We start from the raw sequence: 23,933 nt of genomic DNA, 5'->3' as shown, positions 1-23,933 counted from the left end.
CAGGCAGTGATTTTGACCTCTACCCACTGCCTCCCTGTCCCTTCGCCTGAGAGGGCTTCAGAGCACATGCACACAACACACACCTTGCACAAACGAAAAATATATCATCTTTGATAAACAGCATCGATCAGTAAGAACTTCTACAGCCCCTGAACGCTGAACCTGAGAAGGGCTGCTTCAGCCAGTGAACCCCTCAAAAATCCATCTCTGTCAGAGACAACTTGTAAAAAGACGACAATTCATAGTGATTACTCTGTTCTGTCAAGAATAGTATACTACACTCTATTTATGAGGGCAATCTTTTTGTTCATCTTAGTTGGGTGTCACTTGTAATGAGGTTCTGTGTAATGGATTTCAGTTCTGTTAAGCAGCAAGCTCAAACATTCTTGTGACAGAAATTGTTATAGCATGCATGAGTGTGATCACCAATTAAGTGCTGGCATAAGGGCCTTTATGGAATCCAGAATCCTAAATCTGAAGACTTCCATTTTTTTAAGGAGTAGTTTTGAAAAGCCATTCAATGCTACACACCAATTTTTTTTTTCTTTAATACTATACCTATGGAAGAAAGAAAACATTTTCACAGTGGGGCACCCAACCTTTCATCAATATGCACGGTGAATCACTTCTAAAATAGAAAGTCATATGACAAAATGCAATACACGTCAAGAAAACTGGATGATATCTGGTTTCAAAACTGGGTCTTAATATCGGTACACTCCAAGGCCTGAAACTACAGCTCAGAAAATTGAACTTCCATATGCTGTGTGATTATGTATCTTTTCTATGTGTAAAAAGGCTTTTTAAGCTGTTATCTGACTACAGTAATTGCCACTTTAAATTGATCCACGTCAACAAAACCTGGATCCCCGGAGATTCTCACCTTCAAGTCTGATTGCAAAAAGGGCCTGGCTGAGCATGCATCTGAGGCTGGTTCAGCGTTTTCTCAAGGAGTCTGTCCCTTGCTTTCACCTAGAGACAGGCAAAGCTGCAGCCCCATTTGGCATCTCTCCCTGAACTGGGAAACCTGGACATGTATAGATACAGTTACTTAGGCAGAAATAACTTTCCCTTTAATAAAATGAGTACAAAGAGCCAAGATCTCTAACATCCAAACTGTATAATAAAAATAGACAATCAATAGCATGATTAATGCAGTTACATAGGCAAACAACGAGAAACGGAGTGTGTACTAGGAAAGTTTGCTCCAGTACAGAGCCCTGCCCTGTGTCCCCATCAATACAGACTTTATAAAATTAAAATACATTCAGAACAACCCAGAACACTTTAATGACCACTGAAGTGCTTTTTCTAAAAAGGTGCAGCAATACCTGACTTTTAACTTAGTGGAAAGTCTACTTTTTAAAGGGCAGTTTTAGAAAGACATTTGTCTAAATCATTACTTTGCAAATCAACGAATTTAGCCAATAATGAAATGTTAGACGCATTAAAAAAAATCAGTAGGTTTGGGGCGATAACTCTGGGTTCTTCTTCATCAAAGCACAGCAGTTCTGTGCCAATTCCACAGTAGAACAGCACCACACTACACACATCTCTCCTTTGTTCATATCTGACTCAGCCACAGAGACCAGCCATCCAGTGACACTATCTGCAGCAAATGAGAGATCTCCACCCTGGAGGAGAGAGAGTTTGAGCAAAAGCTTTTCCAGGGTTTCGTCCCCATCTCCCTCTGCAACCTCTTGCTGGCTGTTGTGTGATAGTCTGCAAGGGCTGCACGCCGTGGGGACTAAGTGAGTTCATTCAAAGGATCTGGAACCTCATTGATCCTGATTGAAAGCAATACACCCAACCAAATACTCGCCTACCCCATCTGCTCTGGCCTGCCACCAGCTATTCAATACAGGAGAATTAATAGTTTCAGATATTCTAACCGACCCAATAAAGACACTCATTTAAGCTGGGCTGCATTAACAAAGAGAAAAACAAGGGGAGAATGGGTTCGGACTGCCGTTTTACTTCTAGTTGGCTTTAACAGCACTGAATAAGGTGGATTCTGACTTTTTATGTGCAAGACTTGATAAACTGAATGAGAAGGCACTCAATGATCAGCCAACGAGCATTGATGAATGGTCATTAAGAGCCCCCTGCTCTAAAGGGAGACCCTGCCACAAAGTGGCACACCAGCTTGAAAGGGTGGGTTCACAAATGTCCAGATTTCTCCGCTTGCTTGTTCCACTTTCCATTTCAGACCACTGGCCACCAAATGAGGCTGACATATTGGAAAATAATGTTTTATGGGCGAGTGGTAAAAAATAAAATGGAGGCATTAGCTCTGCTTTCAAATTCAAATCTCCTAGTTTTGTCAGACCCCAAAGGTTTTGATTTTCCACCCAGCTGGAAGCTATTAGTGTTTTCTAAAGGCATCCCACTGACAGGGCAAACCTACCTAATGTGTGAGCTGTTGGGCTGAGGGCGATGGACCTCTCTGGATGAGTTCCTAACTTCTCATCACTTTGACAGTCGATTAAATAGATATAACACCCAGTGAAAATGTACATTAATTTGCTTCTGCCACTGAAAGACATTTGAAACTGTATTAAATAAAGGCCGTAATAGATTGTCTCCTGACAAAGATAAATCCAATTATACTTTGTCGGCAGGAAAAACAAACAGCGTATGGTTTAGGCTCCAAGGTAAGACAGTGCCAACCACAAAGAAATGAGTGGGGTAGGAAATAGGTTATAAAGCTCCCTGAGAGGTCCACCGTGCTGAGAGGCCAGCCGCCATCTCTTCTATAAATGCCTGCTGTAAAGAGCTGGACACAGTCAGACAATTTCTGCTACCTTGTTTGGGGGAAGTGATTGGCAAACACCTGCACCTCCTCGACTGTCAGCTGATGCACAGAGAGACCCCAAGAACTTTGCCTAAGTGACAAAGGAAGAGTGTTTTGTCTGTCACCGTAAGAATCTGAAGGGTGTGTAAACATCAGGGGGTCAAAGACTCCTTGGGGTTGTCCTAGAGGGCCTAAGTGCTAAGCACTAAGATGTAAGGGATTAAAAGGAAACATACCTGAGAGAAGGTTGACTTAGTAGGTGATTAGACAGACGTTATAGAGGCAGAAAGGCTGTTTTGCTTGGATCACTTGCAACTAGATGGACAAGCCCCCTCCATCCTGGGGAGACCATGCTATGTGGTCCTTGGAGAAATCCTACTCTATTGGGCCAGGGGAAGGCAGGGAGCTAGATGGCTATAACACAGCTCTACAGTTCATCTTTGTCTTATGACAAACTCAGTTTGACTTTTTCTTTTTTATCTCTGTTAGCTTATGTGGGTTAATACTGAGCTCTAAAACTAGTGTGAAACTTCCAGCCTCAAAAAAATAATGTCTTCTTAATAAGCCAATCTCTGTGGCATTTTCCTCCATATATATACATACATACATACATACATACATATGCACTGACAATCATTTTGGCAGTTTTTGAAGCAATGTAGCAATGTATTTTATTTTGAATTCTGGTCAACATATGTTATCCAGTGGGTAGGGTGATGCCTATGTTTAATACCAATACTCAGGAGACAGAGTCATGTGAATCTCTGAATTTTTGAAACCAGCCTGGTCTACATAGCAAGTTTCAGGCCAGTCAGAACTGCACAGTAAGACTTTATGAATGGGAGACAAAAAGAGAGAGACAGAAACAGAGACAGAGAGGGAGACACAGAGAGAGAAACAGAAGGAAAGAGAAAGAGAAAAAAAGAAGAAAACCTCAAATATATACACACTCCGCATATGAAAGCAAATATGTCTGTTATTATGTGCACACTGTGTAGGTTTACTAGTATTTGTGCAAAATGAAATCTCAAAAATATCACTTGCTAACAGAAAATAGAACCTGTATCTGTAATTATTATTTGTTTATAATAGTGGCCATGATCTTATACTAGCACAGTATATTTATTATTGTATATCTTTTATAATTGACAACTTTTGACTCTCAGACCTAACATTTAAGAAATTCTAAAATCTGAAAACTGTTTTTAACACACATTGGTTGAACATTATTTTATGTAAATGAGACTTAAATGTACTAATGTTCTTAAAAGTAGATTTCTCTGCAGGAAAAATGGTCTAAATTCTTTCTTTTCAGCTTTTAAATAAAACAACACTTAGGTTCTTAGCCCTAGTGAGGAATCCTAGCTTTATAGACTCTTTTAGCATAAAATATCATCTTCCAATTTAAACAAATTTAAAAAAGAGATCTGTAAAAGACCCACCTGCACACCAATTTGCAAAGAAGTTACCATTTCCATCTCGTTTTCCAACCACAAAACCCACTGGGTTAAAAGAGAAGGTACCTAGCAGCTCAGCCCTATCCTGTGACACAGCTTGTAACACTATATGGAAAACCTTTGTCTCGATGTCATCACCCTCCCATCTTGACTAATGGCTAGTTAGTTTTGTTAAAATGCAAGGGTGATGGCGTATGCTCCAGTGAACTTCCCCTCCTCTCAGCACCAGAGACAAAAACCTGCAGCTCTGCTGTGTGCAGGCAGCCATCTGGACAGCTTTCCCTCAAAGCCCAGCCCACACCACACTGCAGGCAAAATCAGAGGGCTCCAGAGCTCTGTGGGGCTATTCATGACATACCAATTTCACATTTTCTGCTTGTAGGCTTGCAACAATAAATGCTAATGAGGACCATGAATGACAGTGTTAAAGACAATAAAAAGGTCTCCAAATCCCTTGCATATGGAGACACTGTTTTCAAAACTTCACCTTCTGTTACAGCGATGTAAGAATCTAAGGGATTAAAAAAATAATAATAACCTAAGGAAAGCAGTAAGCTGATCAAAGCACAACTGAATTCTTAAGATTGCCAGAGAAAGCAGTCTGTACAAGGCCAGCAAACAACAGATATTACCAACCCCATGAATGCATAAGGCACCGTTAGTCTCTACCTTTGTGTCTTGGACATGAAGCTCAATGAGAAAAAAACCTTTCTGCTAAACACTGACACACCACCACCTTTGAGCCTGAGAAGCAGTTCTGCAAAAATGATTATAATCAGCCCGATGCCTGTCATCATTCTTTGACTTAGTAGTAAACATTCAACGTATTTTTAAATCAGCGAAAATGCAAGCTGGTTCTCTTCTGATAACATCTATCCTTAAAACCAATCCAATAGTAGAGGCTTAGAGGAGTGGAACAAGTTCAAATCCAGGCTAATTTACAGAGCAAGATCGGAACCAGCTGGGGCTCCAGAATAAGTAATACTAAGTGTGGAACTGGTAATGATGGCCCTATGCAGGGGGATTTCATGTGAGGGTTACTTTCGGAATATTCCAAATTTCCGAAAACGAACATACATATGTTTGAACCACATGGATTCTATATAATATACATTTCTTTCAATGCAATGAAATTACAGAACAAAAACCATAAACATAGGAATATTTTAAACACCAACAAGACTCTTGCTATGCTCAGAGGAACTGTGTAGTGGTTAATTCTTTTCATTAACACAGACTTAAACACTTTCAGCAAAATCCACCAGGTGGAGCAAGGACACAGCAATACAAGAGCCCACATTTTTTTTTTCTGATCATATTTTTTTCCTCAGCACTTTTTAATCTCTAACAAACTCCCATCACCTTTTCTCCATATTGCAAATTCTTCAAATCTATACACATACACTAATTTGTTACATTTGTATGTAGATTCAAACTTTAAAAAGAAAAACCCACTTTTAGCTAGAATGAGTTTTATTACCAAATTCCATCCCTAACTGTGCTTTCTCTGTCCAGAGGTCCCAGTATAGCACATCTGCTACAGCACCAAGACAAAATGACTCCAGCGGCGTTCGCACCCATCCGCCCCACCACACTGCTGTATATTGGAATATAGAAAATACAGTAGCGCTTCAAATCTTTGAACCTCAGCTCAGTTCGCTTAGCAAATTCAGCACTTCAACTTACTAAGATTATTCATTTATACCTCATTAACGTTTTCAGAAAGTTTGTCAAGATTGCCTTTTATGTGAAAAGGTCCCTTTTCCACTGCTGTGGGTACACTGACAACAGAACTAGATCACTGGCCCAGCTGGCAACCTGCTCTTGGCCAGAGCAACCCCTACCCATCCTCTCCTCCGCCACACCACCTGTTCCTGTCCATTTCAGCCCAGATTAACAGAGCAAGCTCACCTGAAAACCACAACTAGCCATTTGTCTTTCAGTCTTTCTCAGTCCTCTCTTAGTGAACTCAGTGCCCTGCTGATAATAGCACTGGGCTGTTCTCACCTGCATTCTGAAAAACTATGGGGGGGTCGGGGGTGGGTCGGGTGATAAAACCTAGCAAAACTTGGGGAGCTCAGGAGGCAGGGTGGGGCTTTAGTGAAGAGTCTGTTTGTAGAGAGTGAGTTATGAACACTGACAGTGGCTAAAAGTATATTTTTATACTACTTTCTCCACGTGCATATTGATGGTGAAGAAAAACTCTGAAGGAAAGGCAGGAGGATGCTACATAAATAGACAGGAGCAAACCTGCAGAGAGGGTGCACCAGGCACAGGTGCTTAATGCCTGTGAGCAACAGACCACCAGGCCAGGTCAGTCGCCAGGTACACCAGGCTAGACCAGCTAGTTAAATGATTATACACTTGCCCATGGCGCAGTATACAAATATTCAAACACATATTATTTCCATAAATATTATATGAATACAAAGCTGCTTTTCTAATAATTCCCATGAAACTTCTCTACAAAGTCCAACATGTTTATCACTTTGGGAAAAGCAGTGTAGAGAACTCATTGCCAGGAGTGGAGTTATGTTTGTGAATTCACCAAAAGAACACTTGGGAGAGGATGCACCTAGTCCTACAGAAACTTGATGTGCCAGGGTGGGTGATACCCAAGGGGGGGGGGGGGCTTCCCCTTCTCAGAGGGAAAGTGGAAGGGGTAAAGGAAGAACTGAGGGAAGGGGGATGGGAGGAGAGCGGGATGGGCATTGAGATGTAAAGTGAATAAATAAATGAAAATACAAAATATATGCGGAAAAAAACACTCTTTTTACATGCCCACAACTCTTATTTGTACTTTATGTAGGCAAACACGTTCCAGTAAAGGACAAATGTCCTTCAGACTGCAAGACAGAAGCCTACGGAAGTAGTTGGACAAACCAAATTACTAGACATGAAGTCACACTTTCCACTGATGTTTGACGGAAAAACTAGCAGCATCCCTGCTCCCCACCCACAGGGAGGACACTTCAGTCAGCAGGACAGATAAAGAAGCTGTCAGACTTCCTCTGGGGAAGGTAGCATCTTGTTATAGCCAGGAGGTCTCCCAAATGGCTCTCTCGCCAAGCAAGTCTTAGAATACTTTCCCTATGCAACGCCCCCAAAGCTAGACATATTGCTAACCAATATTATTTCTCATCACCTCCTGCTCCATCAAAGCATGTGTGCCCCTTCCTGCTGCAAATGTTAACACTATATTCAGATTCCAAGGAAAAAAGAGGGAGACCCCATCTCGAAAATCCTATAACTTTTCTTTTAAAAACAGGATATTCTGTTTTCATGTATGAATAAATAAACCATCTCAGAACTGTTAGTTGCACACTAAATTATTATGAGTGAGTCTGACCCCATAATAGCAACACACAGGATGTGATCACACAATGCTGAAAAATGAGTTCTCAGGAAACTAAGGCCACTCTTCCATTAGCTAATGTGTTGGAGGGACAGGGATTGTTTCATAGCAAGGCCAGAGGTTCAAAATGAAAGAGCCACATGTTTAAATTCGTTGAAGAAAGAGGAAAGCCAAATCTATCTGTCAATACAGACCAGAAGGAATGAACAGGAGTCTAGGCACTGGCAGAGATCTCAGCTTCACAGCCAAACCCTCTTGCACACAATGCCTCCTGAGAGAGAGGAACCCAGGCGTGAACCAGCCAGACCCATGGGACTGGCCTTGAAGGATGTCAGAGGGCCAGGAGGCTGCAGGAGATCCTGGGGTTTCACACATTCCCAGGCTGACTGTTTTGCTCTTCAGGTAATTAAACAAGGAAGCTATGCTGCCGGGTAGAAGCCTGACCCTGAAGTCTTGGCTCCATGGTTCTGCATATCAACTTCCGTAAGAACTGCCTGGAGCATCAATAGAACAGTCTCCTCTCACTCTCTGGCATTTATTTCCTTTCTCTGTCTCTTCCAAGATCTAACCCAGAAACAATTCCTGCTGCCTACAAAAACAACCACGAATGGAGCATGGATCTGAATTTATCACACAACAGCAAAAAAAAAAGAAAAAAAGGCCCTTTGCCACTCCCAGGAATTAACCCTGCACATTTTAAAAAGAAATTACCCAAATCACAGGAATTTATTAGAGCATTATATATAACAAACTCAGGTCATATACAGCAGTGTCTTAATCAAAATGGGTCAAAGATAAAGCATTACTTTTAATGTGTGCTTGATTAAAGGGTAAGTTTTCCCATTGAGTAAATGCTCCTAAAAATGGTTTAGTTCACAAATTAAGTATTTATTGTAATTCCTACAATTGTTTCAAGTAACTGTCATTAATACAAGGAATCACCTATAGTCTGTTTGATTTCACCAAGAATCTTATCTAAACAAAATTCTTAAGTATTTTTTATGTATAATATCAACACCTCGTGTCATGAAGGTGAAAAGAATATCTCCTAAAAGATAAGAAAGTCACACTGTTTGTTTTTGCATATCAAGCACCACCCACCCTCGATAAAGTCTCCCTTCCTTTCAAAATCCACAGAGCAAAATATTGGCTGTAAGAGACAGAGACCAAAAGAAGGAAGAACACAATAGCAAGCCTGCTTGTCTGTGTTCAACACAAAGAACATTAAATGAAAACAACTGGCACTCTGCCAAATTCCTATAGAGGCAAAGAGATTCAAATAAATTGATTTCACGCATCACACTGACCTGGGATCAGTGTGCAATGCTACAATAAGCTCGAAGCTCCATGTGGGGCAAAGCCCATGAATGCTACTATACCCCTAGATATCAGACCAAAGAAATGCTAAAATAAATACAGGCTCTCCTCGCAAAATCAATTTTACCTAAGAATGAACCTTCCTATTTAGGTATTAATGCTCAAAGATGGATAGGGCATTGTTGATAAGAAAAATCTCAAAAGGTATTCTCTTTTTTAACACAAATATGGCTACTGGATCCTATGCAATATATGCAACTCGGTGCTACCTAAATATCCTATCCCAAATGCAGGAATATTAAACACACAGAACTCTGCACTTGAGTTTCCTGTCACTCTTTCCTTTCACAGTCCTGAAAGCCAAGAGATTTTTATTTTTAATATACCGAATACTATAATAAACCCATCTCAGAATTGTCCTTAATAGCCTGTAAGAGCAAGTTTCTCAGGCGAGATACCACTCCCAGCGGCTCCCAACCCATCTAACACTCACAAGGACACCTATTAAGAAAGAACAACTCAAAATGCATTATATATAGAGGAGCAGGCTCATCCTGGGGCTGGTTCAGGACTCCGGAGCTGGGTCGAGGGGCGGGGCTCATTGGCCCAGTGTGAGTTTAGGATGCCTATAACTCTGAGGTTCAGTCCCAGCACCAAAACAAAATATGATGGCAACCAAGCCAGCAGAGGAGACACACAGCAGCCAGCATTCTAGTGTCACTAGTTTCCAAGCTGGCAGTGCGCCTTGGGTTCTGTTTCCCTGCCTCAAAGTCCCCACACAAACCAGACTCTGGCGCCTCCTCGGGCTGTTCTCACTCACAGCGCCAGCTTTTCAGCTGGTAATTCTTTGCTTTGTCTGCTTCCAAATTACAACTCCAGGAACCCAATGGATTCCAGGTGCTTGCAAATGCAAAGTGTGTGTGTGGTTTTTGTTCTTCTTGGCTTCTTGGATGAACTCAATTCTCAAGCTCATATTTCTAGACAGCCATTACTATCACAAAGAGGGAGAAATAACTAGGAATACATTTTTTTAGCACAACAGAAAAAACAAAGGAAACCTGAAAGTTTAAAAGCAGGCTGTCGTAAACATGCCTGTTAATGGTCATAACTTTTAAGTTGCACAAACACATAGAGGAAAAGAAAGCTAGAAAGGGGAAAGAAATTCTGCACGGAATCTGTGATTTTTGACGCTGGGGACTCAGGATTTGCATATTATAACAAACAGACATACTATGGTGCACGAAGAAGCATGTCCCTACATTGGTTTTCCTCTGAAGATGCTTTTCCGCTCTGAAATGATTCAGTGCAGGCAGGCCACAGACATATTCCGTGTGACCGACGGAGAATGCAATTGATGGGGGATGGGGTGAGGAAAGATGATAATTTTATGTATCTACAGTATGTGCTCAAGTTTTTAAATCCAATATCTTTTTCAATATTTAAGTGCCACTTTAGATATTTTTGCCATATAATGTGAACCCCTATAGAGATAACAAGGCAAAACGCTGAGTTCTGTTCTGTTCTTAAATAGCTACTTTGTTCAGATGCTGAAACGTAGAAAACAATTCTAAATCACGGATGGTTGTCCTTATTATCTTGTTCCCTTTAAGTTACAGTATCGACCACACTCTTCTTCCCTGTGCAAAACTGTGGAAGTATAACCAACCGAGATTAGAATTGTCAAAATTAACGTTTAATAACAGCAGTCCATAAACTAGGAAAGATGAAGGAAGCAAATGGGGGAGAATTATCATCTAGGTAACACAATTGACTTCCTTGCCTTCCCCTTTTAACTGGCATTGCTCACTACCCACATAGAAAGGCGGAAGTAAATGAAGAAGGGACCAGACGAAAGAAATGTAGATGCAGACGCCAAAGTGCAGAACTTCCCCCAGAGGGATGGAAAACTCTAAAGGACACTGTTTCATGTTCTGTGTTCTTAAATAAATCCTCATTTGCCACCATCTTCCGGAGAACTTTAGGGCAGTAAATAAGATCCCTATGTGGTGCAATCCCACCACATCCGGAACAGACAAGAGGAGGGCCAAGAGTTCAAAGTCACTCTTGCCTAGATTGCACTATGAGACCCTGTCTCAAAGAAACAACAAACATACTACTATAATAACAATATAAATAATAATAAGCCAGTACGTATTTTGAGGAATTAGGAACTAGATGTCGCTGAGACTGTGGGACAGCATCAAGCAGGGATGTGTCCAAAGCAATGGCCACAAAAGCTGCATACTTTGCTAGTCCACTTCTCGGGAAAGCAGACAGTCACACAAACTCAAATCTCTTCTGAGCCACTAGAGTGCCAACCAGGATCACACAACATTTGTGCTGACTACCAACTTTGTCTCAGCACAGCTTTTTCTTATGAGTGGAGCCTCTGACCAAGTCCATTCCCAGCAAAAGCTGGAGCAGAGCTTTCAATAGGTCATTAACACCTCTGTGGTGTCTGTGGTTCAGGACAGATCTTCAGAAGCTTCTAGACCAGTGCAGCATACACTTAGTTCATACTTGGTGTTTTCCTAAAGTTAGACATCACTTTTTTTTTTTTAATGTACCAACAGATATGAATTCTGCTCAGAAGGGATGATGGTCAGCTGAAAACTTTTAAAAATCAAATCCATCAAAAGAAATCATAAATTGAAAAGCACTCGTTTGCCTGTTTAGTCAACAAACTGAGAAACCACCACCTTCTCATTACAATAAACCCAGAAATTGTGGTATGTTTTTTTTTTTTTTTTTTTTTTTTTTTTGCTCTGCTACTCCAAGTGTTGCTTGGGTTCTAACAGATGTGTTATGAAACATGGCAAGAAGCAGAAAAAGTAAAATTGGTAGCTGATCATTTGATCTCTCTAGACCCCAAACTATTAAGCAGAATTCGCACAGGCTGGTCGATCCCCACCCAAACTCACACCCAGAGGCTCCACACACAAGTGGTTAAACCATAAAGACAACTCTATCAACAGGTACAGAATAAGAAAAAGTCTTCACAGTAATAATGTATTGGGAGCAAACGATAGATTGATTTTCTAATACATAAAGTAAATGTCAAAATCAAAATGTGCATCTGTTCCTTACCTTGACAATATTCAAAGTTCGCCTTTTTCCGGCAGTCACCTATCACTACACTCAGTGCTCTCCAAGTGTTTCTTTTGACAGATATCATTCTCCAGCAAGCGCTGTGCTAATCTCCTCTGCTGCTCGGACTGGGACCCAGATAAGTTCACCAGCCCACAGATCAATCTTTTCTATTGACAACAACAAAGGGGAAAAAAAATGCACACATCACAACCAGGCTAAAGCATCCTTCCCATCTATTTACATGATAAACTAGACCAGCTCTGTGTTTAAGAAACAGATACATGCTCTTCCATATTGTAGCAGAACTCCCACCCCCTCAGTCTTCTGGGACACTCAGAACCTGCCAATCATCTGATTCAAAGATGGACACCTCCACACCAATGCTCTTTTAAGGTGGTTTTCAAAGTATACACCAGCCAATACTTTAGGAGGGCGTGTTATACTTTACCCATTTCCAAATAAAATAAAGTATTAACGAGCAAGACATAGTTTCTTTAGAACACTCTTTGGCATTATATGTTTTGTTTTTGTAAGTTAAATATTCTTTCAGAACAAAATATCTATACTCTTTCTCCTTGTGCCCAAACTTCAACATTGTCATTATTAGTTACAATAGTTGACAACCATTGAGGATCATGAAGAATAATCTTTAGGTAATTGACTACTTTCAAAATTCTTAATGCTGGATAGATATGGTGTGAAACCTGTAATCTAAGCAAACAGGAAACTGAGGCAGGAGAATTGCCAAGAGTTTGCATAATGAATTCCAGGCCAGCCTAAGCCAAAATAAAAAGTAAAGATTCTGAAATAGAAAAAGCTTAGTTAAGAAAACTGGTGGACAATTCTGCTCAGCCCAATAATCTCTACAGCTTTCTTCTTTAAGATTCAAATTTTCTCCTTCTCCCACTAAACTGACAACTTCCAAATGGATTTCTTCATCCATGTTCTGTGCCCACTAATCGCCTATCACTTCTAGAATCAGTAGTATGAATCCCCGTAAGATGACACAATGATTTACTATTTAATTCCTATAATCTATAAGAACTTAAGAGAAGCGCATGCACATAAAAGTAGGAATTCAATAAATCAAAAAAAAATAGCTGCAGAAAAGCAATTTCAAAAAGTATTACCATAGATGATCCTGTATTTTTAGACTAATTACTTTGTAGGGATTTAAGTTGGTAAATGCACGAATGTAAACAGCTCCTTAAACTGTGGGTTGCAACCCCATGTGGGGCCACTTAATTGAATATGGGGGTCATGAAAAATAGGCAGCAGTAAAAGGCTTCCAAAAGGACTACAGCCAACAGTTAATTAAAAACGCAAAAAGGCCTGAACCGAGGTGTTTCTGGCAGCGTTTGCCCATGTTCTAGCACATGGTTTCTCTGCCGCCTTGGTTCAGAGCACCCATGAGCTCTATGTGCTGTGCAGGCCATCACACAACACCAGTGACCGCTGCCTGATATTCCAAATCTCAGATTACAGGCTGCTGAATATTATGAACTACACTGTCGTTATTGGAGATATGGGGATTCTCTGATCTTCTAGAAACATCGGACTTCATAGTTTCCAATGTATCAAATTAGTGTAGTCTTGGAATGGATGTTTGAGATAACTTGAGCTTCGTTAAAAAAAAATTAACTGAAATTGGCTTAGAAAAAAGGCAGAATTTTTAATAATGCTGAAATGGACATAAACATAATTTTGCCATTGTGCACTTTGAATTTATGCAAAGGAGAATTCTCAGTACTGAATATCATAAAATCAAAACATTGATCAATTCTGAAAATATATTGACAACGCACAGTACCATGCAGAGTTAAGTGTTCAGCCCCAATTAACTTTTTACGTCAGGAAGTTGCATTAGTAACCAAAAATGCTTTCATCTTTGGTAAAAAGAAGAAGTACATAGTAAAGTATTATTTTAAGATAAATTTCTTCATAATTCACTACCAGCATTTGATGTGTCCTTCTACTTCATACCTATATATACAGAATCATGTAAAAATATATTAGGCAGAAGATGTCACGTGTAGAACAGTTTAAGTAGCTCTGCTCTGATCTACTTCTAAGAAGTATTCTGTTAAAGTACCTGTGCCCTTTATATGACACCATATGGCTCTGCTGTGTGTCAATGGTTGACTATTTCTCTATGATAAAATACTAAAAATGAATGAAAGATACATAGATGATTGATTGATAGATAGATAGATAGATAGATAGATGTACAACTTAGGGAAAATGTGGTACTACGCATTCCTTGTTTGAGAACTGTCTCAAAGAACATGAAAGACAATCCGTTAAAAACTGAAAACATTTAATTTACTATGAAAACTAATAATTTTATTAAAAATGACAAAGGAAATACTTTAAATAGAAAGTAACAAAGATATGTAGCTATTTATAACATTTTCGGAGTATATAAATACTCAAATCCTGCCGGTGCAGGGACCATATATGAGTGAAATAAGTACAATTTTAAATACTAAGTAGGACTACATTGAGAAGATGGATGATATTTCTTTGTAAAACAAGATTTGTTATTTCTCAAGCTTCTATGCCAAGGCAGCAAACAAACAAACAAATAAACAAACAGAAGTTTAGTAACACATTGGGCAAAAAAGAAAGTGGACAGACTTTTAGATTTCAGTACTGATGTATGATAACATTTTTGGTTTCAACAATTGTCAACAAAAGATATCATAGAGAAATTGTCACCAAAAGACATCAGCTCATGGTTTCTTGTGTGTCAGCTACAGGCAGCAGCTCACTGTCTCCCCTGAGTGAGGGAAGCCAAGGAAACAAACCCCAGAATTGATCTATTTCTTACCAGACATACAGAGTTAGGCCAACTTTTAACAAAAATGGTGTCAAGAATTTCAGTTCTGAGGTATGCAAAATTATCACATGAAGAAAGACTTCTAAGAGACAAACTACAAGGTGAGAAGCCGTCATTCAGGACAGACCAGGGTTACACTTCTGAACCTCACTTCTACCATCTACTTTAAGGAAGACTCTGAAGTATATGAGTTAGCAGGGAGACAGTGTTACCAAATATTCCAAATGTACACCATTATAGTCTTTAAATATTATCAGAGTATATAAATACACACTCAAACAGCACAGAATGCAAAGCTACAGATACACACCAGCACCCACCCCTTAGCTGTCTCATAGATGATACATACCACCATTAATAGAGTTTTGAGAGAAAGTTAAAAAGGAAAGGAGGAAGCAAGGGAAGGGCAAGGGGAGAGAGAGACAGACAGAGACAGAGACAGAGAGACAGAGAATGTTAATCTCTGGACTTGGAGTGTATTTGTGTCTCATATATCTGATATATTAAAAACTCTTCCCATATGAAATGGTAATAAAATGCATTATAACATATATGTTCAGACAGGTGTGTACCTATTCTACAGTAAAGTTTCTACCATACCTCAGCAACAGGAATATTTCAAAATTTCCCTTTATCTTTAATAATCTCTTTGTTTAACCCTCAGCCCTCAGATGCACAAAACCTCTTCCTTCATGGGGAACACCCTGCGAGCAAAGACGGAAAGCTGTGCTCCACTAAGGGTAGAGTGCCTCAAACAATTTGTAGTCCTACAGGAGTGTTATTAAAAACGCTCAACGTGCTGTATTACCATGGAAATTGTGGAAAACATACATTCCCAAACAAATATTACTTTTTCTCAATGGTATGAGGTAATGAAAAGCACATGTTTAAATCTGCCATCCGTGCAGTAGTTCAAGCTGCAGCTAATAGAAAATACAGAGACTGAACCCTGCTATATAAAGGATTCTTGTTACAGAAATATAATGTGAAAACCAGATGCAGACAGAAAACCTTAATCACAGATGGGAATGTAATCACTGGCATACAGAATACGTTTTTGATCAATCTTAACCATATGCTCAATGTATTTATTTTCTAAGGAATGCAATAACTTGAGAGAACCTTCTATTTGAATTCAGTTAACCTCATATTTATAATGCTTTTATCTTACTCCCCCATCCCTTCCCTGTGTACACTGAGCCAAGGTTTTAAAAGGAAGCGCTGCTGGCCTTGGCAAATCATTCTTGTATCAGTTTATCTTTCAAAAATTTAATAGGATGTAAAGACTACACACATCAAAATCAACCTCAGAAGAGATGAAGTGCAGCTGCCCGATACAGTACTGCTCAATCACTGCCAGGAAACCTTTCACTGCCTGAATGCGTTCTCGGGAGACTTCTATCAACATCTGAGGAAGTTTTTCTTTTAGAAAATAATATATGGTTCTTCAGGAAAAAAACGAGCATTTACACGTACTTGTTTTATCTATCAACCCTGATTGATTAAACTTTAACTTTTCTTGACTGAAAACACTTTCTAGGATAAAGAGCCTGCATTTACATGAACAAAAACACAGTTGGCTTTTGAGCTATGAAAGGAACCTACTGTCCCTGAGGAAGCAGGACCTTGCAGCGGGGCTTGGCATTCTCCTTTGGAGGTGTGGCCCTCTCCTTTGCTGTGGCCCTCAATCTGAAGAAGATGGAAGAATTTAGTGCTTCAACCCAGACTACTAATGGGATGCTCCTGTACATGGCTTTTTGTAGCGTCCCAAGCCACAGGTCCTGGGAACTACAGTATACCAGTTCCACAAGCTTCCTTGACTTACTCTCCAACTACCCACCTCCTGATACACTCACACAAACACACAGCCCCATCACTCTTGCCCCATCATTGAAGACCCTAATCCAAACTACAGTTCTCAGCCTTCTCTTCAACCACAGCTACAGAGGACACCTTTTAACAGAGGAATATGTCACCTCTTCTTTACAGCTTGGTCTGCTGCCCCCAAGACTCTGCTCACTTAAGGCACAGACAGATCCTTCTTAGCCCTCAGGTCTCCCTCTGGTACCCATCTCCTCTGAAACAGTTTCCAAGCCACTCATTCTCTCACACACACACACCCACCCACCCACCAACACCCCCACCCCCGCCACTGGCATCTTTTTTACATTGTTTCCTAGTTGTCTTCATTATCTGACACTATAGGATACATCCAACAGGTTTCTTTATTATGCTTCCCTCTCCTACTCCCAAGTCCCGAGAGGATTCGCACCTGTGTTTCTTGTCACCCTGTCCTTTATATTTCACATTGCACTTGGCACATTAAAAACAATCCAGAATAAAAACAACATCAAACAAGCAAACCCTCCCAATGAAGTTTGGCAGTGGCTCCATTCATCCGGTCAGATTTTGAGGAATCTTTTCCTGAGCAGCTCTTGGCCAGGTGATCTTTCAGTGTTCTCAAGATTTCCATATCAGTGCCATCTCTGTCAGGTTTGGCTACATCCTTCCTGCTAGATGCTTTGTAATGCGCCCATACCCATGTAAGCTGTACAGTCAATGGAGGGGTGCTTGCAAACTTAGGCATGACAAGCACCGCTCTGGCAGGCCTTTACCTGCCCTCTCCTTCCTTCTGCCCTGCTAAAAATCCTTAGATGGCATTCCTGAAGCTAGCCACCAGGGTCTTTCCCCTTATTTGTCCACTTCCTCATCCTGAGACCGACTACCAAGGTCCAGCTACCAAAGTGTTAAAGTCCAGCAATCAGGAGTCCCCTTTGGCTCACCTAATAACATACTCAATTAGAATTAAATACCTTTATAAATCACTGTTTTCTGATGTCTCATGTCTGTCTCCTCTCTAACCTGAGGCAGTCCTTTGTCCCCCAGGGATAAACACCCTTCTTGTCTTTGTCTCTCATTCCCTGTCCTTCGCCTCTCTGGGGCAAATAAATCTCCTTTGTGCTGAGAACTTGGTCTTGTCCTGAACTGATAGTTTTCCTTACAGCCAGAGTCCAAGGCATGAATTACTCAGTCCTATAGAGGCCAGCACTGCCACCAATGCAGAACAAAACACCATGACTGATGACTGCAGTTTATGTCCATACAGCCCGTGATGGTGAGTCTTGACTAGATTATGAGAGGTCTAGGGGATGGGTAAAGAAAAATACACTCCCAGGTTTGTCTGAGAGAGCGTTACCAGAAACATTTAGTATCTGGGATAACAACTGACGATGGTAAGGAGCAGCCTGCCCCTAATAGGTTGGGTGTGCAGATGAAACAAACCCGGAAGAATGGAGCCCTGGGACAACAGAGGCTCGCTTTCTCTTGCCTTCTCTGCTTGATATATATATTCTCCCCTGATGTGCTCCCATCCCTGGGATTATTTTGCTTCAACACAGGCCTGTAAGATTAGCTGGCCTCCTCCAGACTAAAACCTTTGAACCAGAGAGCCCAAATAAACCTTTCCTGCTTTAAACTGTTTCTCTTGGCTATTTGTTACCGTCACAGAATATTAACCCAAAGTTAAAGGCAGCCACTCACTGTAGCAAGTTTTAGACACAGAGTTCCTTCAGTTTGTTAGGGAAGGGATTTTATCTCATTCTCTCCGTGCCTTCAGATTACACTGGTCCAGCACACCCATTCAAAGAATCAGTGTTACTTTGTGAATGTGGTCAGTTTGCATTGCTTGACACTAAAAAGAGGACAGTTCTAACAGAATGCTTCATCTTATCCTTGCAGCTATCCCCTGACCGCCAGACTTTGCCCAGTCATGACCAGATGCTAACACCACCTCGGCAATGGTTTTGCAGGCATGGGAATTCACCTCACTCCTCCCATGCCCATCATTCTAGCATTGTTTCCTGTCTGCATTGTATCTGACACTGTGTGGGCACATCTTACTGGCATCCTTATTAACTGTGTCCCTCTTGTTTTGTTGATTATCCTCGCCCTCACCCTTGGCATTATGCTTAGCACACAGCAGTAATCCAGAATAAAAAGAATCACACATATGAACCAGACTAAAGTGGTATCACAGCGGCTCAGTTCTGGGACTCCCACAAATCTTTCCCTACGTAGCTACTGGCCATATGACTTTTCTGTGGTCCTCAAATTGACATAACACTCTGGTCTTCATCAGACTTGGCCACCTTCTTCCTACTAGATGCTATGTATACGAGCCCTTTCCCACCTGCACTGTAGATCCACAGGCTACGGTTCTGCTCATTAAGACAAAAGCAAAGGTCTTTTCTCAAAGCAGACCTGCTAAAATTATAATTTTTCCTTATGAAAGCTACTACTGTACTAATGATAGAATTAAGTACTATTCCTAAGCTGCAGCAGTTACCAGGATGCAGGTAAACACTTTGAAATAACAAAGAAAACAATACTGTTAATGAATGTATTGTGATTTATTTTCTCCCCTATAATTTTATCTGTGAAAGACTATCTCTAGAGGATAAAAGAAGAGAGAAACAATTATTTCCAAAGAAATAATTCTTTAAATAAAGGTACTTGAACCATGCTGGCAACTTTCATATAAAAGAAAAGGAGATTCTGAAAGTATCTGCAACTAGAATTGACCTCGCCTCTGTCAAGAGGATTCTACAACCTCCCAGCAGCAAACATGGTCTTGACACAGGTACCACTTATTAGCTTATCATAAAAAAATACAAAATCACCACCACCACCACCACCACCATTACATTCCTGTCTCAGAAACTTGCAAAGTTGGGGTATTTTCAAACCCTAAGTAATAACGTTTTCAAAAGCAATGAAAAGCCTTGTTTTCCATTGATGGTGTAATTCTCACCTGCAGCCTGTGTGGCTACCCCTATTTACAGGGCTGTCTCCAGCTAGTGAGATTTAAGGATCTCCAGGAGAGTGGTAATAAGCCCTGGACCAGTGGTGATGCCTTAAAGCAATGAAGTCAGTCCTTGCCCAGCACCACACATGCAGGATCATGTGAGGTTGGCCAAGTGAGGTTGTTCCCATCTGGGGGGATGAGGTGGGGGAGTCTGATAGCAGAGAAAAGAGAATTGTCACTCTGTTGGCTTTCTCCTTCAGCATTTATATTCAGTTTAGGGCCTGAGCCAATCATGTTACTGCTTATTCCTTGAGGCCTTCCTTCCTCAATTAATCCTCAGAAAAGAAAGAAGGGAAGGAAGGAAGGAAGGAAGGAAGGAAGGAAGGAAGGAAGGAAAGAAGAGAGGGAGGGAGGGAGGGAGGGAGGGAGGGAGGGAGGGAGGGAGGGAGGGAGGAAGGGAGGAAGGAAGGAAGGAAGGAAGGAAGGAAGGAAGGAAGGAAGGAAGGAAGGAAGGAAAGAAGAGAGGGAGGGAGGGAGGGAGGAAGGAAGGAAGGAAGGAAGGAAGGAAGGAAGGAAGGAAGGAAGGAAGGAAACCTCTCACAGATATGCCCAAGTCTGCCTCATTAATGCACTAGGCATTTCTCAATCCAGTCAGGCTGAAAAAATTAAACTTCACAGAGGGTACTGTATTTTTTAGTCACTGCTACACAACATACAAGCCAAAATATGGCTGCAATAAATTGTGCACTTGAAAAGAGAACACAATAAAAAAGGGACCAAGGTGGAAAGAGGTGGGGCAAGAAAACAAAAGGCTTGCTGTTGAAACCAAGTTTGTTCTCTACTTTTAGTCATTAAATGTTTCCAGAGAAATTTCAGTAAATGACTTGAGCTCAAGGTGTGAGCTTTTTCACTATTTAACAAAGCACCAAAAAGGCCCCAACTGTTCTGTCCATACTGCCACACTAAAGGGGCTGGCTGGTGGACCAGCTAAGACTCATGTAGAGATTCTATCAGGAGAGAGGCCGTAGCCTCAAAGAGAACTGTTTCTCCAGAGGCTGAGGAGAAGGTGAAGTGGTCCTAGCCTCACTTAGTCCTCAGAAAGCACACAAGCAGCCCAGGCAAAAAGAGAAAACCCTACCTATAGCCAGGAATATGCCCATATCTGCAGAGACAAGTAGAATCATCCAGCATTTTCTAAATGGAGGAATGACCACCAAAGAAGACACTAGGAGTTTCTAGAAAATGGGGTTGACAATTCCATACTGGGGAAGCCCAGAAAAAGAGCAATCTTGATGTGCCTCTTATCCCTGTCAACTTCGGCATGCTCTCTGAGACCATGCTATTCTGGTCCGAGTGAGTACTGTTTCGAAAGAGAAAGAAGAAGCAGATTAAGCCTTGGGAACCAGGCCTCCTCTCTGGCATACTCTACTCCCCTCGGGCAGGGAAGGGACAGTCCTTCTCCCAGATGGGTGAAGTCCTGGGCCAGTGAGCCTCAGGCTCAACACTGCAGCCTGCTGTTCTGCACCAGATGATAGCACCAAAGATGTACTAAAAGCTTGGTACCTAAGCACCCGCTTCTTCAGACAAAGGATACCTGGGCCTCCCTTTCTTCTCTAAGTGCAACATTGCTGTGAGTTTCTTGAACATCCGCCACAACTAGAACTGTGTGCAATTTTTGAGCATGAGTAGCGAGCAGAGCACCTTCTTCTCCTCCTTGCCCTTCTCACCTAACAACATACCTCAAAACTGATCCTCAGACAATAACATGATTGCCCTTTGAAAAGAGGGTGGTTTTATGGTGAAGTTTTGTCAAGATTTTTTAACTATGAAAATTAATTTCTATCAAGCATAGTTGATAACAGAAGAGAAAAATCCATCCAAAAATCAATTCTGACATATCTGATTAAAGCTTAAAAATAAAGATAAACAAGGTGGTTTCAAATTAAGCAAAACTGAACAAGGCCTTGACATGATGTGATCTTGTGTTTTATTAATTCCCACACATTCTATGCATGGGGTATAGTATGTGATAATATATTTTAAATGGCTTTCAATGAAAGGTGGTCTTAAAGATAATTTTAAAAACCCTCCAATTTTTTAAAATAACATTTGTATCTATAGATACACAGTAGGAAAATAGTATTCTTCTTATAAGACAGAATGTGTGCTTTTATTATAAACATTTTTACTAAAAATACAAACAATTAAAAATAAGAAATATAGTATGATAAAAATGTATTTCTCAATTGAATGCATCAGATAAATTCAAATATTAAGGGAAGAAAGAGATATATAAGCACAGACTGATGACCAAGAACACCAACAAGAGAAGGCCTCAGAAACTACCCTAAAACTCCAGGGCTCTGGGATCAATATCCATATGGTTATATTGTCACTACATAAGTGGCATTATGTGTGCTATGTTATACTTTATGGATAATTTACATGACAGCTTTTCAGGTCCTGGCAGCCATGGTGATTGTAAAGAAAGTTGGAAAAAAAATACACCTTCCTGGCTTAATTCACTGTAATATTTTCCAACTACCTTCATATCTCAATCTATATGGAGAAAAATGACATTATGAATTTTATTCTAAAAGTCCTCATGTATGGACTGGGTCTTTGATTGATTTTTTTCTTTTTCTTTTTGAGACAGGCTGTGTAATAACCTGGGTCCAAATTCGTCCCTTGGCCTCTGTGCTGGGGACACAAGAGTGAGCCACCATGCCAGGTTCATAAGGAGTTTCAATGGTGGTGCTGCTTCTTCCAATACTAAGCTCTCTTTACTGGGGAAAAATACAGAGCTACTTGATAATAAACGTAGACTGTTTATTACTGTCTTTTAGCATATCAAAAGAATTATTCTTCTTTTCTAGTAGGAGGCCTCTATTTTAAAGTAAAACCATGGTCCACACATGCTACTATATTAATCTTACTATCTGTTGGTTGTAAAGGTCTAAAAAATTTAATTTCTATTTCTAGCAACAATATTTTAATGTATATTTTTTCTCACTTAAAGAAGCCAGGAAAAGCATTATGGCATGAAAACGTCTTTGGTCTACAGACAATGCACAGTACATTAAAGAGATGCAGCTAGGTTCAAAGACCCCATGGGAAAGCTACTCTTGCCTCATCCAGAAGAGCAGAGTCTGGAATCTGATATGTGCCCATTTCCAAGATTGTCCCCATCCCCATCAACTGATGCTTACCTCGATAGCCTGTCCTGTCTACCTTCTCACCACTATGCAATGTTAGAGCTGAATGAAGTTTTATAAAATAGCAAGAACCAGCTCTCAATGTTTGTAATACATAAAAGGTCAAGCAGAAGTGGCTTTTGCACACTGGGGGGCTAACAGCTCAGTAGGCCTGGTCACTTCTTACTCTCCCAAGTAGCTAGAAGACATCTACAGAGAGAAAGGTTACAACCTTCCGAAAGTGGTTTAGGGAGTCAAATCCACGAGAGGGACAAGACCCAAAGAAATACACCTGTGTAGCCACACCTACCATTTGCTGGTCCTATCTCCTCCTCCCAAAGATAACTGGAACCTTGAGAATCCCTCGGGCCAAAGGGTCCAAATGACTCTGCAGCTCCTCTCTGATACTGGGATATTTTGGGTTTATAGTAGAGCAGAATGGCTGCCCCTTCAACAAGCAGCCAAAGAAATTCCCAAGCTGTAACAAGCTAAGCACACTCCATAATTAACCTGGTTGTTAACAACCCCTCCCACCAGATAGGGCATAGAGTCCCCTCTCTGTCTATCTATGCCCTATTTTATTCTTGGAAATCCCTTTTGCATCTGGCTCTTCCTTGTCATCCTCTTAACCCAACCATGATCACCCTTCACAGTATCTGTAATCTAAACTGCTGAAACGAGGGGCCAGAGTTATAGTATGGATTCAATCCCCCACATGGCAAACAAAGCAATGAACCACAGAAAATGAGCTGATATGAGTAGGCTGCTTGGTCTTAGCCTCCGTGCCTTCCCTACCCACCACTACATCAGACCCACCACAACAGGACCAACCCCAGAGTAACAGCTTTCCCAAGGCTCATTGCCTGCCCTCTCCTTGGATATCTGCTCTTTTTCTTTACTTTCTTTCTTTTCTTTTATCTGTTGATTTTAGATTTGCTTCATGATGGTGTCTGTTGTTCAAGAGAAGTTCAACTAGAGAAGCAAATTTATTATACAAGTTGAACTGTTTGAGCTTTACAGTGGGAAAGAGATACAAGGCCCCACGGGGGGGGGGGGCGGGGGGGGGGGGAGGGATGGGACTCT

General features: G+C 40.8%; 1 protein-coding gene across 9 annotated transcripts in view; it reads right to left on the bottom strand.

The window, feature by feature from the left end:
* Runx1t1 (RUNX1 translocation partner 1) overlaps positions 1-23,933 on the bottom strand; it is a 152,429-nt gene that overhangs the window by 111,501 nt on the left and 16,995 nt on the right. For 5 of the 9 annotated variants that reach the window (XM_030253116.1, XM_006537568.4, XM_030253117.1 and 2 more), the window contains exon 2: positions 12,011-12,180. The exons of the other annotated variants lie outside the window; for them this stretch is intronic. In XM_030253116.1, the coding sequence (XP_030108976.1) occupies positions 12,011-12,098 (88 nt within the window). In that variant the 5' untranslated portion in view covers positions 12,099-12,180. The remainder of the gene's footprint in view (positions 1-12,010; positions 12,181-23,933) is intronic. 9 annotated transcript variants of the gene reach the window in all.

Source organism: Mus musculus, chromosome 4, assembly GCF_000001635.26.
Source record: "Mus musculus strain C57BL/6J chromosome 4, GRCm38.p6 C57BL/6J".
NCBI classification, from domain to species: domain Eukaryota; kingdom Metazoa; phylum Chordata; class Mammalia; order Rodentia; family Muridae; genus Mus; species Mus musculus.
Note: the sequence above shows the minus strand (reverse complement) of the source record. Positions and strands in the feature narration are given on the sequence as shown.